Source organism: Oncorhynchus keta, chromosome 17, assembly GCF_023373465.1.
Source record: "Oncorhynchus keta strain PuntledgeMale-10-30-2019 chromosome 17, Oket_V2, whole genome shotgun sequence".
In the NCBI taxonomy this organism is placed as follows: Eukaryota; Metazoa; Chordata; class Actinopteri; order Salmoniformes; family Salmonidae; genus Oncorhynchus; species Oncorhynchus keta.
Window position 1 is genome coordinate 61,495,107 of NC_068437.1, and position 16,532 is coordinate 61,511,638.

A 16,532-nucleotide genomic window follows, 5' to 3' on the forward strand; every position below is an offset into this window, starting at 1 on the left:
TATATAACTACTGTCTATACACACCATCCTATATAACTACTGTCTATACACACCATCCTATATAACTACTGTCTATACTACTGTCTATACACACCATCCTATATAACTACTGTCTATACACACCATCCTATATAACTACTGTCTATACACACCATCTATATAACTACTGTCTATACACACCATCCTATATAACTACTGTCTATACACACCATCCTATATAACTACTGTCTATACACACCATCCTATATAACTACTGTCTATAGACACCATCCTATATAACTACTGTCTATACACACCATCCTATATAACTACTGTCTATACACACCATCCTATATAACTACTGTCTATACACACCATCCTATATAACTACTGTCTATACACACCATCCTAATATAACTACTGTCTATACACACCATCCTATATAACTACTGTCTATACACACATCCTATATAACTACTGTCTACTGTCTATACACACCATCCTATATAACTACTGTCTATACACACCATCCTATATAACTACTGTATAACTACTGTCTATACTGTCTACACCATCCTATATAACTACTGTCTATACACACCATCCTATATAACTACTGTCTATACACCATCCATCTATATAACTACTGTCTATACACACCATCCTATATAACTACTGTCTATACACACCATCCTCTATATAACCACTGTCTATACACACCATCCTATATAACTACTGTCTATACACACCATCCTGTATAACTACTGTCTATACTGTCTATAGACACACCATCCTATATAACTACTGTCTATACACACCATCCTATATAACTACTGTCTATACACACCATCCTATATAACTACTGTCTATACACACCATCCTATATAACTACTGTCTATACACACCATTCTATATAACCACTGTCTATATACACCATCCTGTATAACTACTGTCTACACTGTCTATACACACCATCCTATATAACTACTGTCTATACACACCATCCTATATAACTACTGTCTATACACACCATCCTATATAACTACTGTCTATACACACCATCCTATATAACTACTGTCTATACACACCATCCTATATAACTACTGTCTATACACACCATCCTATATAACTACTGTCTATACTGTCTATACACACCATCCTATATAACTACTGTCTATACACACCATCCTATATAACTACTGTCTATACACACCATCCTATATAACTACTGTCTATACACACCATCCTATATAACTACTGTCTATACACACCATCCTATATAACTGTCTAACTACTATACACACCATCCTATATAACTACTGTCTATACACACCATCCTATATAACTACTGTCTATACACACCATCCTATATAACTACTGTCTATACACACCATCCTATATAACTACTGTCTATACACACCATCCTATATAACTACTGTCTATACACACCATCCTATATAACTACTGTCTATACACACCATCCTATATAACTACTGTCTATACACACCATCCTATATAACTACTGTCTATACACACCATCCTATATAACTACTGTCTATACACACCATCCTATATAACTACTGTCTATACACACCATCCTATATAACTACTGTCTATACACACCATCCTATATAACTACTGTCTATACTGTGTATACACACCATCCTATATAACTACTGTCTATACACACCATCCTATATAACTACTGTATATACTGTCTATACACACCATCCTATATAACTACTGTCTATACACACCATCCTATATATAACTACTGTCTATACACACCATCCTATATAACTACTGTCTATACTGTCTGTACACACCATCCTATATAACTACTGTCTATACACACCATCCTATATAACTACTGTCTATACACACTATCCTATATAACTACTGTCTATACACACCATCCTATATAACTACTGTCTATACTGTCTATACACACCATCCTATATAACTACTGTCTATACTCACCATCCTATATAACTACTGTCTATACACACCATCCTATATAACTACTGTCTATACACACCATCCTATATAACTACTGTCTATACACACCATGCTATATAACTACTGTCTATACTGTCTATACACACAATCCTATATAACTACTGTCTATACACACCATCCTATATAACTACTGTCTATACACACCATCCTATATAACTACTGTCTATACACACCATCCTATATAACTACTGTCTATACTGTCTATAAACACCGTCCTATATAACTACTGTCTATACACACCATCCTATATAACTACTGTCTATACTGTCTATACACACCATCCTATATAACTACTGTCTATACACACCATCCTATATAACTACTGTCTATACACACCATCCTATATAACTACTGTCTATACACACCATCCTATATAACTACTGTCTTTACACACTATCCTATATAACTACTGTCTATACACACCATCCTATATAACTACTGTCTATACTGTCTATACACACCATCCTATATAACTACTGTCTATACACACCATCCTATATAACTACTGTCTATACACACCATCCTATATAACTACTGTCTATACACACCATCCTATATAACTACTGTCTATACACACCATCCTATATAACTACTGTCTATACACACCATCCTATATAACTACTGTCTATACACACCATCCTACACACCATCCTATATAACTACTGTCTATACACAACATCCTATATAACTACTGTCTATACACACCATCCTATATAACTACTGTCTATACACACCATCCTATATAACTACTGTCTATACACACCATCCTATATAACTACTGTCTATACACACCATCCTATATAACTACTGTCTATACACACCATCCTATATAACTACTGTCTATACACACATCCACCATATATAACTACTGTCTATACACACCATCCTATATAACTACTGTCTATACACACCATCCTATATAACTACTGTCTATACACACCATCCTATATAACTACTGTCTATACTGTCTATACACACCATCCTATATAACTACTGTCTATACACACCATCCTATATAACTACTGTCTATACACACCATCCTATATAACTACTGTCTATACACACCATCCTATATAACTACTGTCTATACTGTCTATACACACCATCCTATATAACTACTGTCTATACTGTCTATACACACCATCCTATATAACTACTGTCTATACACACCATCCTATATAACTACTGTCTATACACACCATCCTATATAACTACTGTCTATACACACCATCCTATATAACTACTGTCTATACTGTCTATACACACCATCCTATATAACTACTGTCGATACACACCATCCTATATAACTACTGTCTATAGACACCATAAGCATTTCACTACATCCACAACAACATGTGTACATGACCAATAACCTTAGATTTAATGTTACTTCAATCAAATTTAATTTATATAGCCCTTCGTACATCAGCTGATATCTCAAAGTGCTGTACAGAAACCCAGCCTAAAACCCCAAACAGCAAGCAATGCAGGTGTAGAAGCACGGTGGCTAGGAAAAACTCCCTAGAAAGGCCAAAACCTAGGAAGAAACCTAGAGAGGAACCAGGCTATGTGGGGTGGCCAGTCCTCTTCTGGCTGTGCCGGGTGGAGATTATAACAGAACATGGCCAAGATGTTCAAATGTTCATAAATGACCAGCATGGTCAAATAATAGTAAGGCAGAACAGTTGAAACTGGAGCAGCAGCATGGCCAGGTGGACTGGGGACAGCAAGGAGTCATCATGTCAGGTAGTCCTGGGGCACGGTCCTAGGGCTCAGGTCCTCCGAGAGAGAGAAAGAAAGAAGGAGAGAATTAGAGAACGCACACTTAGATTCACACAGGACACCGAATAGGACAGGATAATTACTCCAGATATAACAAACTGACCCTTTGTTATAGCCAGCAACAGGTCAAATGCCTGGTCCATGTTAATGTCCTTAATGTTAATGTTTTTAATGTTAATGTCCTTAATGTTCATGTCCTTAATGTTAATGTTCTTAATGTTCATGTCCTTAATGTTCATGTCCTTAATGTTAATGTCCTTAATGTTCATGTCCTTAATGTTCATGTCCTTAATGTTAAAGTCCTTAATGTTAATGTCCTTAATGTTCATGTCCTTAATGTTCATGTCCTTAATGTTCATGTCCTTAATGTTAATGTCCTTAATGTTCATGTCCTTAATGTTAATGTCCTTAATGTTCATGTCCTTAATGTTAATGTCCTTAATGTTCATGTCCTTAATGTTAATGTCCTTAATGTTAATGTCCTTAATGTTAATGTCCTTAATGTTAATGTCCTTAATGTTCATGTCCTTAGTGTTCATGTCCTTAATGTTAATGTTCTTAATGTTAATGTCCTTAATGTTCATGTCCTTAATGTTAATGTCCTTAATGTTCATGTTCTTAATGTTAATGTCCTTAATGTTAATGTCCTTAATGTTAATGTCCTTAATGTTCATGTCCTTAATGTTAATGTCCTTAATGTTAATGTTCTTAATGTTAATGTCCTTAATGTTAATGTCCTTAATGTTAATGTCCTTAATGTTAATGTCCTTAATGTTCTTAATGTTAATGTCCTTAATGTTAATGTTCTTAATGTTAATGTTCTTAATGTTAATGTCCTTAATGTTAATGTCCTTAATGTTCATGTCCTTAATGTTAATGTCCTTAATGTTAATGTCCTTAATGTTCATGTCCTTAATGTTAATGTCCTTAATGTTAATGTTCTTAATGTTAATGTCCTTAATGTTAATGTTCTTAATGTTAATGTTCTTAATGTTAATGTCCTTAATGTTAATGTTCTTAATGTTAATGTCCTTAATGTTAATGTCCTTAATGTTAATGTCCTTAATGTTCATGTCCTGAATGTTAATGTCCTTAATGTTAATGTCCTTAATGTTCATGTCCTTAATGTTAATGTCCTTAATGTTAATGTCCTTAATGTTCTTAATGTTAATGTCCTTAATGTTAATGTTCTTAATGTTCATGTCCTTAATGTTAATGTCCTTAATGTTCATGTCCTTAATGTTAATGTCCTTAATGTTCATGTCCTTAATGTTAATTTTCTTAATGTTAATGTCCTTAATGTTAATGTCCTTAATGTTAATGTCCTTAATGTTAATGTCCTTAATGTTCATGTCCTTAATGTTCATGTCCTTAATGTTCATGTCCTTAATGTTCATGTCCTTAATGTTAATGTCCTTAATGTTCATGTCCTTAATGTTCATGTCCTTAATGTTAATGTCCTTAATGTTCATGTCCTTAATGTTCTTAATGTTAATGTCCTCGGATGGTAAAAACAGGACTTAGCTGATGTACAGTAAGGATGTGTAAGGATGTGTTATATATTATGTGTTATTTAGAGGTTGTGTGTGTGTTGTTCAGAGGTTGTGTGTGTGTTGTTTAGAGGTTGTGTGTGTGTTGTTTAGAGGTTGTGTGTTGTTCAGAGGTTGTGTGTTTGTTGTTTGCAAGTTGTGTGTGTTGTTTAGAGGTTGTGTGTGTGTTGTTTACAAGTTGTGTGTGTTATTTAGAGGTTGTGTGTGTGTTGTTCAGAGGTTGTGTGTGTGTTGTTCAGAGGTTGTGTGTGTTGTTTACAAGTTGTGTATGTTGTTTAGAGGTTGTGTGTGTGTTGTTTACAAGTTGTGTGTGTTATTTAGAGGTTGTGTGTGTGTTGTTCAGAGGTTGTGTGTGTGTGTGTTGTTCAGAGGTTGTGTGTTTGTTGTTTACAAGTTGTGTGTGTTGTTTAGAGGTTGTGTGTGTGTTGTTTACAAGTTGTGTGTGTTATTTAGAGGTTGTGTGTGTGTTGTTCAGAGGTTGTGTGTGTTGTTCAGAGGTTGTGTGTGTGTGTGTGTGTGTTGTTCAGAGGTTGTGTGTGTGTGTTGTTTACAAGTTGTGTGTGTTATTTAGAGGTTGTGTGTGTGTTGTTCAGAGGTTGTGTGTGTTATTTAGAGGTTGTGTGTGTGTTGTTTATAAGTTGTGTGTGTTCAGAGGTTGTGTGTGTGTTGTTTACAAGTTGTGTGTGTGTTATTTAGAGGTTGTGTGTGTGTTGTTTACAAGTTGTGTGTGTGTTATTTAGAGGTTGTGTGTGTTATTTAGAGGTCGTGTGTGTGTGTGTGTGTGTGTGTGTGTGTGTGTTGTTCAGAGGTTGTGTGTGTTATTTAGAGGTTGTGTGTGTGTTGTTTACAAGTTGTGTGTGTTGTTCAGAGGTTGTGTGTGTGTTGTTTAGAGGTTGTGTGTGTTGTTCAGAGGTTGTGTGTGTGTTATTTAGAGGTTGTGTGTGTTGTTTACAAGTTGTGTGTGTTGTTTAGAGGTTGTGTGTGTGTTGTTTAGAGGTTGTGTGTGTGTTGTTTAGAGGTTGTGTGTCACACTAAAGTGGTTCCCATCCTCCAGGAGTCCATGAAGATAGCCCTGCAGCACGGGGACCGACCTCTCCAGGCGCTGTGCTTACTGAACTTCGCTGATATCCATCGCTGCCGGAATGACGTTGATGTAAGTAACCAAATACTGTCCGTGCTACACTGTTACAGATACATGGACGTAATCTGAAGAGCAAAACATTCCTTCAATATAGTCTGGGCTTGATTAATATTATTTTCTCTCCTCTCACCCTGTTCTCTCCTCCCTCTCCTCTCACCCTGTTCTCTCCTCCCTCTCCTCTCAACCTGTTCTCTCCTCCCTCTCCTCTTACCCTCTCCTCTCCTCTACTCTCTCCCTCTTCTCCTGTTCTCTCCTCTCCTCATCCCCTCTCCCCCTTCTCTCTTCTCTCCTCTTACCCTGTCCTCTCCTCTCTCTTCTCCTGTTCTCTCCTCTCCTCCCCTCATCTCCTGTTCTCTCCTCTCCTCCCCTCATCTCCTGTTCTCTCCTCTTCTCCCCTCATCTCCCGTTCTGTTCTCTCCTCTCCTCCTGTTCTCTCCTGTTCTCTCCTCTCCTCCCTCCCCTCATCTCCTGTTCTCTCCTCCCCTCATCTCCTGTTCTCTCCTCTTCTCGTCTCCTGTTCTCTCCTCTCCTCCCTTCCCTCCTCTCCTGTTCTCTCCTCTCCTCCAGAAAGCATTGCCTCGTTATGAGTCCTCCATGTGTATAATGACAGAGATTGGGAACCGTCTTGGCCAGACCCAGGTCTACCTGGGGGTAGGGAAGTGTTGGCTCCAGCAGAAAGAATTAGACAAGGCTCTGGATGCTCTGCAGCGAGCTCAGGAGTTGTCAGAAGCTTTAGGAACCAAGGTACAGTGCACATAGTTCTGAATAAACACCATGAAAATATGCTGCCTTTTTACTTTCACAAAACACAAAACAATCATGCAACAGTTAGATGCACGTCACACTTTAGCTCTGTGCTAAATTCCAGTTCTTGTCCCATTAGCTGTGTAGCCTGAATGAGGGAATCGACTGCAGTAAGTCAGCTACTTTCAGTCTGTGTGTTGATTCTAACCCTTACATACCTCTCTCTCTCCCTGTGTTAGCTGTGTAGCCTGAATGAGGGAATTGACTGCAGTAAGTCAGCCACGTTCAGTCTGTGTGTCGATTCTAACCCTTACATACCTCTCTCTCTCCCTGTGTTAGCTGTGTAGTCTAAAAGTGCACTGTCTCAGTGAGGGGATCTACCGCAGTAAGGAGAGGCAGGAGGAGCTGAGGGAGCAGGTTGTGAAGTTCCTGCAGTGTGTGGAGGAGCTGGAGCTGTACTGTGGAATGTGTGGCGAGTCCATAGGAGAGAAGAACCAACAGCTGCAGGCTCTGCCCTGCTCTCACATCTTCCACCTCCAGTAGGTGCTCTAACGATCACCCATCTACATGTTATGTAGTCTACATATTATTACTACATGTGGCTCTGCCCTGCTCTCACATCTTCCACCTCCAGTAGGGACTTTTTCCTTGATTAATAAATCCTCTACAGGATCGGTGTCACACCCACGGGACGGTTGAGCTAACGTAAGCTAATGTGATTAGCATGAGGTTGTAAGTAACAAGAACATTTCCCAGGACATAGACATATCTGATATTGGCAGAAAGCTTAAATTCTTGTTCATCTAACTGCACTGTACAATTTACAGTAGCTATTACAGTGAAATAATACCATGCTACTGTTTGAGGAGAGTGCACAATTTTGAACTTGAAAATGTATTAATAAACCAATTAGGCATATTTGGGCAGTCTTGATACAACATTTTGAACAGAAATGCAATGGTTCATTGAATCAGTCTAAAACTTTGCACATACACTCCAGCCAACTAGTGGCCAAAATCTAAATTGCAGCTGGGCTGGAATAATACATTTTGGCCTTTGTCTTGCATTTCAAAGATGGTACAAATGTTTTGGTTTTTTTTCTCTTTGTAATTATCTTTTACCAGATCTATTGTGATATATTCCCTGACATTCATTTCACATTTTCGCAAACTTCAAAGTGTTTCCTTTCAATTGGTATCAAGAAAATGCATATTCTTGCTTCAGGTCCTGAGCTACAGGCAGTTAGATTTGGAAATGTCATTTTAGACGATAAAATTGAAAAACAAGGGGCGTATCCTTAAGAGGTTTTAAAATATTCTACATGTTTTATGTCCAGGGGTGGAAACAGGGGGGAACTGTTAGGATTTGACATGAGTCAGTTCCCAGAGTCTCTACTTCTTCTATCCTCTCAGGTGTCTACAGAACAATGGTTCCAGGGGCTGCCCCAAATGTCGTCGGTCCTCCATGAAGCCTGGGTTTGTGTGAGGTTACGAGGCACGGTGCCTGGGAGTTGAGGACACTATGTGAAGCCCCGACCTCAGTCACATAGGAGAGCCAGACTGCACTTCTGAATTGGCAGACTGCTGAACACATATCTGAATGTCCTAACTAAACTGATCACAGACTCGGATACGGTTTGTTATCCAGTTTGTTATCCGGCTACGGTGTTCAGAGGATGTGCCACAGAAACAGGCACCAACCAGCCCATTACCTCGTCCCCGGGCTACTTACTACCGACCGAGCGAGAGCTGGCTGGTAGACAAGACTAACAATCCCAGGGTGAGGACAGACAGGACTGTACTTCAAGACACAGTCACAGTTCAAAGGTCACCACTCCACCGGTTTTGTACAGTGACCATGTCTCCTTAGACGGATGAGGATACAGTGATAGCTTTATTACACTGTTGTACATGATTTACTGTTGTTTGTTTTGTCAGAGGGTGAGGAGGAAGAAATCCAATATACTTCTTAGTTTTGTGGACGTCTGTTTTAGATCTGATAGTTTAGCATAACGTTCACTTTACTTTGGGTTAGGGTACGCTGGAAGATTAATTGCAATCATGTAATTGGAAATTATGTTAAACGTTATTGTTTGGGATAAAGTGAAATCACTAGGATTTTGGCCACACGTTCTATTATTCAAATGTAACAAAATTGCATTTTAAATAAATTTTAAATATACCCCATCGAAAGGCAAATTGAGCTATATGTTCTCTATAAATGATTACTGTAAAGTAATGGCCATATGTCATGAACATATTTCTCTACAATTGTTTTATCATCAGTTCTCAGTGAACGTAGTCCAATCACAGTCGAGAACACTTCAACTAAAGAACTCACGAAGATCAAATGGACGGTCAGGATACACTTGTGTTCGTTTGACTGTAGCGTTTGATAAAAATATTAGAACTATAAACTAGTATTTGTCCTTATTGCAGGGGTATGCAGTTTCCCCTTTTTTTCAACTTACAGTTAAGTTGAATTTTCACTTAGTCTCCCATTAACATCAGTGCATGACTAAGTGAAAATTGAACTCAAGCGGAAGTTAGGATTCACCCCTAAGTGACAAAGGAGCAGTTCAACCCACATTGTGTTATTCATTATTAGGTGAGCTTGCTGAAGGCAAAAGCACAACTCTAGATTATTATTATTATTATTCTGTCCGCTCTAGAGCTTAAACAATTTAAGCTATAAACATGAAAACAACTTGCGAATGTGCAGACTGCCCTAGCTTAGATTGCTTGAGAACATGTTTTTGATAGCATTTATAACTATAATATAATATTTAGATGAGCTCCCAATGCGTTTCAATGAAAGAGAAAAAGGTCCGTTAGACTTGATAAAGAAATGAAAACTTCTAAACCCATCTCCTCTTTCACTGTTTAAGCCTTCAACTCCACCACTACTATAACCAGTCACTACCACTACTATAACTATAACCAGTCACTACCACTACTATAACCAGTCACTACCACTACTATAACTATAACCAGTCACTACCATTACTACTGTAGACACTACCACTACCACTACTATAACCAGTCACTACCACTACTATAACCAGTCACTACCATTACTACTGTAGTCACTACCACTACTATAACCAGTCACTACTACTACTATAACCAGTTACTACCACCACTATCACCAGTCACTACCATTACTACTGTAGTCACTACCACTACTATAACCAGTCACTACCATTACTACTGTAGTCACTACCACTACTATAACCAGTCACTACCACTACTATAACCAGTCACTACCATTACTACTGTAGTCACTACCACTACTATAACCAGTCACTACCACTACTATAACCAGTCACTACCATTACTACTGTAGACACTACCACTACTATAACCAGTCACTGCCACTACTATAACTATAACCAGTCACTACCATTACTACTGTAGACACTACCACAACTCCAAACCAGATGTTCAGACTGGCCCAACTTAGTATGAAAACTCCTTTGATAAGCAATCTGCCTATACTTTAGGAACTGTAGCCGTTTCAAATGTGCATAGATTAGCATGGGTTTGAATGAGACCCATGGGAATACAGAGGCAGCTGTTCAAAAAGATACTGCTCCTTGGACAATTAAGCTAAAAGACTAACTTTAAAACACTCAGGCTATCCTAACTTCACATGATTTAACATCTTTATCAAGTATAACTATATAAAATAGCACACAACTATTGACCACAAGACTACTGATGACAACTACTGACCACATCCATACTGTAGTGCCCAAAGAGCCTGCAACCCAATCACACAACTACTGACCACATCCATACTGTAGTGCCCAAAGAGCCTGCAACCCAATCACAACTACTGAGCACATGCATACTGTAGTGCCCAAAAAGCCTGCAACCCAATCACACAACTACTGACCACATGCATACTGTAGGGCCCAAAGAGCCTGCAACCCAATCACAACTACTGACCACATCCATACTGTAGGGCCCAAAGAGCCTGCAACCCAATCACACAACTACTGACCACATGCATACTGTAGTGCCCAAAGAGCCTGCAACCCAATCACACAACTACTGACCACATGCATACTGTAGTGCCCAAAGAGCCTGCAACCCAATCACACAACTACTGACCACATGCATACTGTAGTGCCCAAAGAGCCTGCAACCCAATCACACAACTACTGACCACATGCATACTGTAGGCCCAAAGAGCCTGCAACCCAATCACACAACTACTGACCACAACTAACTGCTCTGGTCTGCACTATAAATTATAATTATTTAAATGTTCTACATTTGCATATAATACCCACCAACGGTTCAAGATAGAGACACCAAACCCAATTTCGAATGCTCAGGATACCCTATCCTGTCAATCTATCTTTTCATCTACCTACTTTTTCAACTTTAACCAGTCACTACCATTACTACTGTACACACTACCACTACTATAACCAGTCACTACCATTACTACTGTAGACACTACTACTACTATAACCAGTCACTACCACTACTATAACCAGTCACTACCATTACTACTGTACACACTACCACTACTATAACCAGTCACTACCACTACTATAACCAGTCACTACCATTACTATAACTATAACCAGTCACTACCACTACTATAACTATAACCAGTCACTACCACTACCACTACTATAACCAGTCACTACCACTACTATAACCAGTCACTACCATTACTACTGTAGACACTACCACTACTATAACCAGTCAATCAATCAATCAAATTTTATTTATATAGCCCTTCGTACATCAGCTGATATCTCAAAGTGCTGTACAGAAACCCAGCCTAAAACCCCAAACAGCAAGCAATGCAGGTGTAGAAGCACGGTGGCTAGGAAAAACTCCCTAGAAAGGCCAAAACCTAGGAAGAAACCTAGAGAGGAACCAGGCTATGTGGGGTGGCCAGTCCTCTTCTGGCTGTGCCGGGTGGAGATTATAACAGAACATGGCCAAGATGTTCAAATGTTCATAAATGACCAGCATGGTCAAATAATAGTAAGGCAGAACAGTTGAAACTGGAGCAGCAGCATGGCCAGGTGGACTGGGGACAGCAAGGAGTCATCATGTCAGGTAGTCCTGGGGCACGGTCCTAGGGCTCAGGTCCTCCGAGAGAGAGAAAGAAAGAAGGAGAGAATTAGAGAACGCACACTTAGATTCACACAGGACACCGAATAGGACAGGAGAATTACTTCAGATATAACAAATGGACCCTTTGTTATAGCCAGCCCCCCAACACAAAATAGTGGTCACTACCATTACTACTGTAGACACTACCACTACTATAACCAGTCACTACCACCACTATAACTATAACCAGTCACCACCATTACTACTCTATACACTACCACCACTATAACCAGTCACTACCACTACTATAACTATAACCAGTCACTACCACTACTATAACCAGACACTCCCACTACTATAACTATAACCAGTCACTACCACTACTATAACTATAACCAGTCACTACCACTACTATAACCAGTCACTACCACTACTATAACTATAACCAGTCACTACCACTACTATAACCAGACACTACCACTACTATAACCAGTCACTACCACTACTATAACCAGTCACTACCACTACTATAACTATAACCAGTCACTACCACTACTATAACTATAACCAGTCACTACCACTACTATAACCAGTCACTACCACCACTATAACTATAACCAGTCACTACCACTACTATAACTATAACCAGTCACTACCACCACTATAACTATAACCAGTCACTACCACTACTATAACTATAACCAGTCACTACCACTACTATAACTATAACCAGTCACTACCACCACTATAATTATAACCAGTCACTACCACTACTACTGTAGTCACTACCACTACTATAACTATAACCAGTCACTACCACTACTATAACTATAACCAGTCACTACCACTACTATAACTATAACCAGTCACTACCACTACTATAACCAGTCACTACCATTACTATAACCAGTCACAACCATTACTATAACCAGTCACTACCACTACCACTACTATAACTATAACCAGTCACTACCACTACTATAACCAGTCACTACCACTACTATAACCAGTCACTACCACTACTATAACCAGTCACTACCACTACCATAACCAGTCACTACCACTACTATAACCAGTCACTACCACTACTATAACCAGTCACTACCATTACTATAACCAGTCACTACCATTACTATAACCAGTCACTACCACTACCATTACTATAACTATAACCAGTCACTACCACTACCACTACTATAACTATAACCAGTCACTACCACTACTATAACCAGTCACTACCACTACTATAACCAGTCACTACCACTACTATAACCAGTCACTACCACTACCATAACCAGTTACTACCACTACTATAACTATAACCAGTCACTACCATTACTATAACTATAACCAGTCACTACCACTACTATAACTATAACCAGTCACTACCATTACTATAACCAGTCACTAGCATTACTATAACCAGTCACTACCATTACTATAACCAGTCACTACCACTACTATAACTATAACCAGTCACTATCACTACTATAACCAGTCACTACCACTACTATAACTATAACCAGTCACTACCACTACTATAACCAGTCAGTACCACTACTATAACTATAACCAGTCACTACCATTACTATAACTATAACCAGTCACTCCCACTACTATAACCAGTCACTACCACTACTATAACCAGTCACTACCACCACTATAACCAGTCACTACCACCACTATAACCAGTCACTACCATTACTATAACCAGTCACTACCACTACTATAACCAGTCACTACTACTACTATAACCAGTCACTACCACTACTATAACCAGTCACTACCATTACTATAACCAGTCACTACCATTACTATAACCAGTCACTACCACTACTATAACCAGACACTACCACTACTATAACTATAACCAGTCACTACCACTACCATTACTATAACCAGTCACTACCACTACTATAACCAGTCACTACCACTACTATAACTATAACCAGTCACTACCACTACTATAACCAGTCACTACCATTACTATAACCAGTCACTACCATTACTATAACCAGTCACTACCACTACCATTACTATAACCAGTCACTACCACTACTATAACCAGTCACTACCACTACTATAACTATAACCAGTCACTACCACTACTATAACCAGTCACTACCACTACCATTACTATAACCAGTCACTACCACTACTATAACCAGTCACTACCACTACTATAACTATAACCAGTCACTACCACTACTATAACCAGTCACTACCATTACTATAACCAGTCACTACCATTACTATAACCAGTCACTACCACTACCATTACTATAACCAGTCACTACCACTACTATAACCAGTCACTACCATTACTATAACCAGTCACTACCACTACCATTACTATAACCAGTCACTACCACTACTATAACCAGTCACTACCACTACTATAACCAGTCACTACCACTACCACTACTATAACCAGTCACTACCACTACCACTACTATAACCAGTCACTACCACTACTATAACCAGTCACTACCACTACTATAACCAGTCACTACCACTACTATAACCAGTCACTACCACTACTATAACCAGTCACTACCACTACTATAACTATAACCAGTCACTACCACCACTATAACCAGTCACTACCATTACTATAACCAGTCACTACCACTACCATTACTATAACCAGTCACTACCACTACCATTACTATAACCAGTCACTACCACTACTATAACCAGTCACTACCACTACTATAACCAGTCACTACCACTACTATAACTATAACCAGTCACTACCACTACTATAACCAGTCACTACCACTACCATTACTATAACCAGTCACTACCACTACTATAACCAGTCACTACCACTACTATAACCAGTCACTACCACTACTATAACCAGTCACTACCACTACTATAACCAGTCACTACCACTACTATAACCAGTCACTACCACCACTATAACCAGTCACTACCACTACTATAACCAGTCACTACCACTACTATAACTATAACCAGTCACTACCATTACTATAACTATAACCAGTCACTACCACTACTATAACTATAACCAGTCACTACCACTACTATAACCAGTCACTACCACCACTATAACTATAACCAGTCACTACCACTACTATAACTATAACCAGTCACTACCACTACTATAACCAGTCACTACCACTACTATTACTATAACCAGTCACTACCACTACTATAACCAGTCACTACCACTACTATAACTATAACCAGTCACTACCACTACTATAACCAGTCACTACCACTACTATAACTATAACCAGTCACTACCACTACTATAACCAGTCACTACCACTACTATTACTATAACCAGTCACTACCACTACTATAACCAGTCACTACCACTACTATAACTATAACCAGTCACTACCACTACTATAACCAGTCACTACCACTACTATAACTATAACCAGTCACTACCACTACTTTAACCAGTCACTACCACTACTATAACTATAACCAGTCACTACCACTACTATAACCAGTCACTATCACTACTATAACTATAACCAGTCACTACCACCACTAAAAGTTACATCAAAACATACTTTAAAACAAGCACGCCACATTTTATTCAGGAAATGTACTTTTCTAGTTAAGTTTCGATTACTTTTTCTATCCAGCATCTATTTCTGGAAAACTAAAAATATGTTTCTTTTGAGTCTATAACACTACAACAGTATTCAAAGCAAAACATTGTTGGGAATGAAACACAATTAGATCATGTATTATTGGGAAAACGATGTTGTCTGACCAATCACTTGCATGTAGAATAATAAGAAACTGTAAAGATATTTTCATTTATTTAGTTGTTGAAGCTCTGGTGTAAATAAGATTGGTTCTAATGGTGATTATTAGCAGTAACACAATGTGGATAGATGTTGCATGTTTACTTTGCCAAGTAGAACAAGTAATCAAATGTTTTATTAATATACATTCGTTTTTTGATTATCGAAAGTCACACTTTATATAAACACAATGGCTTTTCTATTTTATTGATTGATAATATTCATATTTATATCATTGTTAATCACCATTTTTTTCTTACAGATTTCCAATAATTTTAAGTAGATTGTATGAACATGTACACGAACAATATTGTGGAGTTTTTTCATTTGACAATCAATCCTAAGTTATCTGGAATGCATTGTTTTAACTTAATTCACTTTGTTTAATGTGTAAGAAGTATATTTTACTGGAATGCATTGTAACTTTCTAGAATTCATTGTTTTG

General features: G+C 38.4%; 1 protein-coding gene across 1 annotated transcript in view; it reads left to right on the forward strand.

Moving 5' to 3' along the window:
• rapsn (receptor-associated protein of the synapse, 43kD) overlaps window positions 1–14,185 on the forward strand; it is a 29,600-nt gene extending 15,415 nt beyond the window's left edge. Inside the window, exons 5-9 of the mRNA XM_052466945.1 lie at window positions 6,385–6,483; window positions 7,039–7,215; window positions 7,555–7,754; window positions 8,628–11,019; window positions 11,182–14,185. Of these exons, the coding sequence (XP_052322905.1) occupies window positions 6,385–6,483; window positions 7,039–7,215; window positions 7,555–7,754; window positions 8,628–8,700 (549 nt within the window). The 3' untranslated portion in view covers window positions 8,701–11,019; window positions 11,182–14,185. The remainder of the gene's footprint in view (window positions 1–6,384; window positions 6,484–7,038; window positions 7,216–7,554; window positions 7,755–8,627; window positions 11,020–11,181) is intronic.
• Window positions 14,186–16,532: the final 2,347 nt, after the last annotated feature.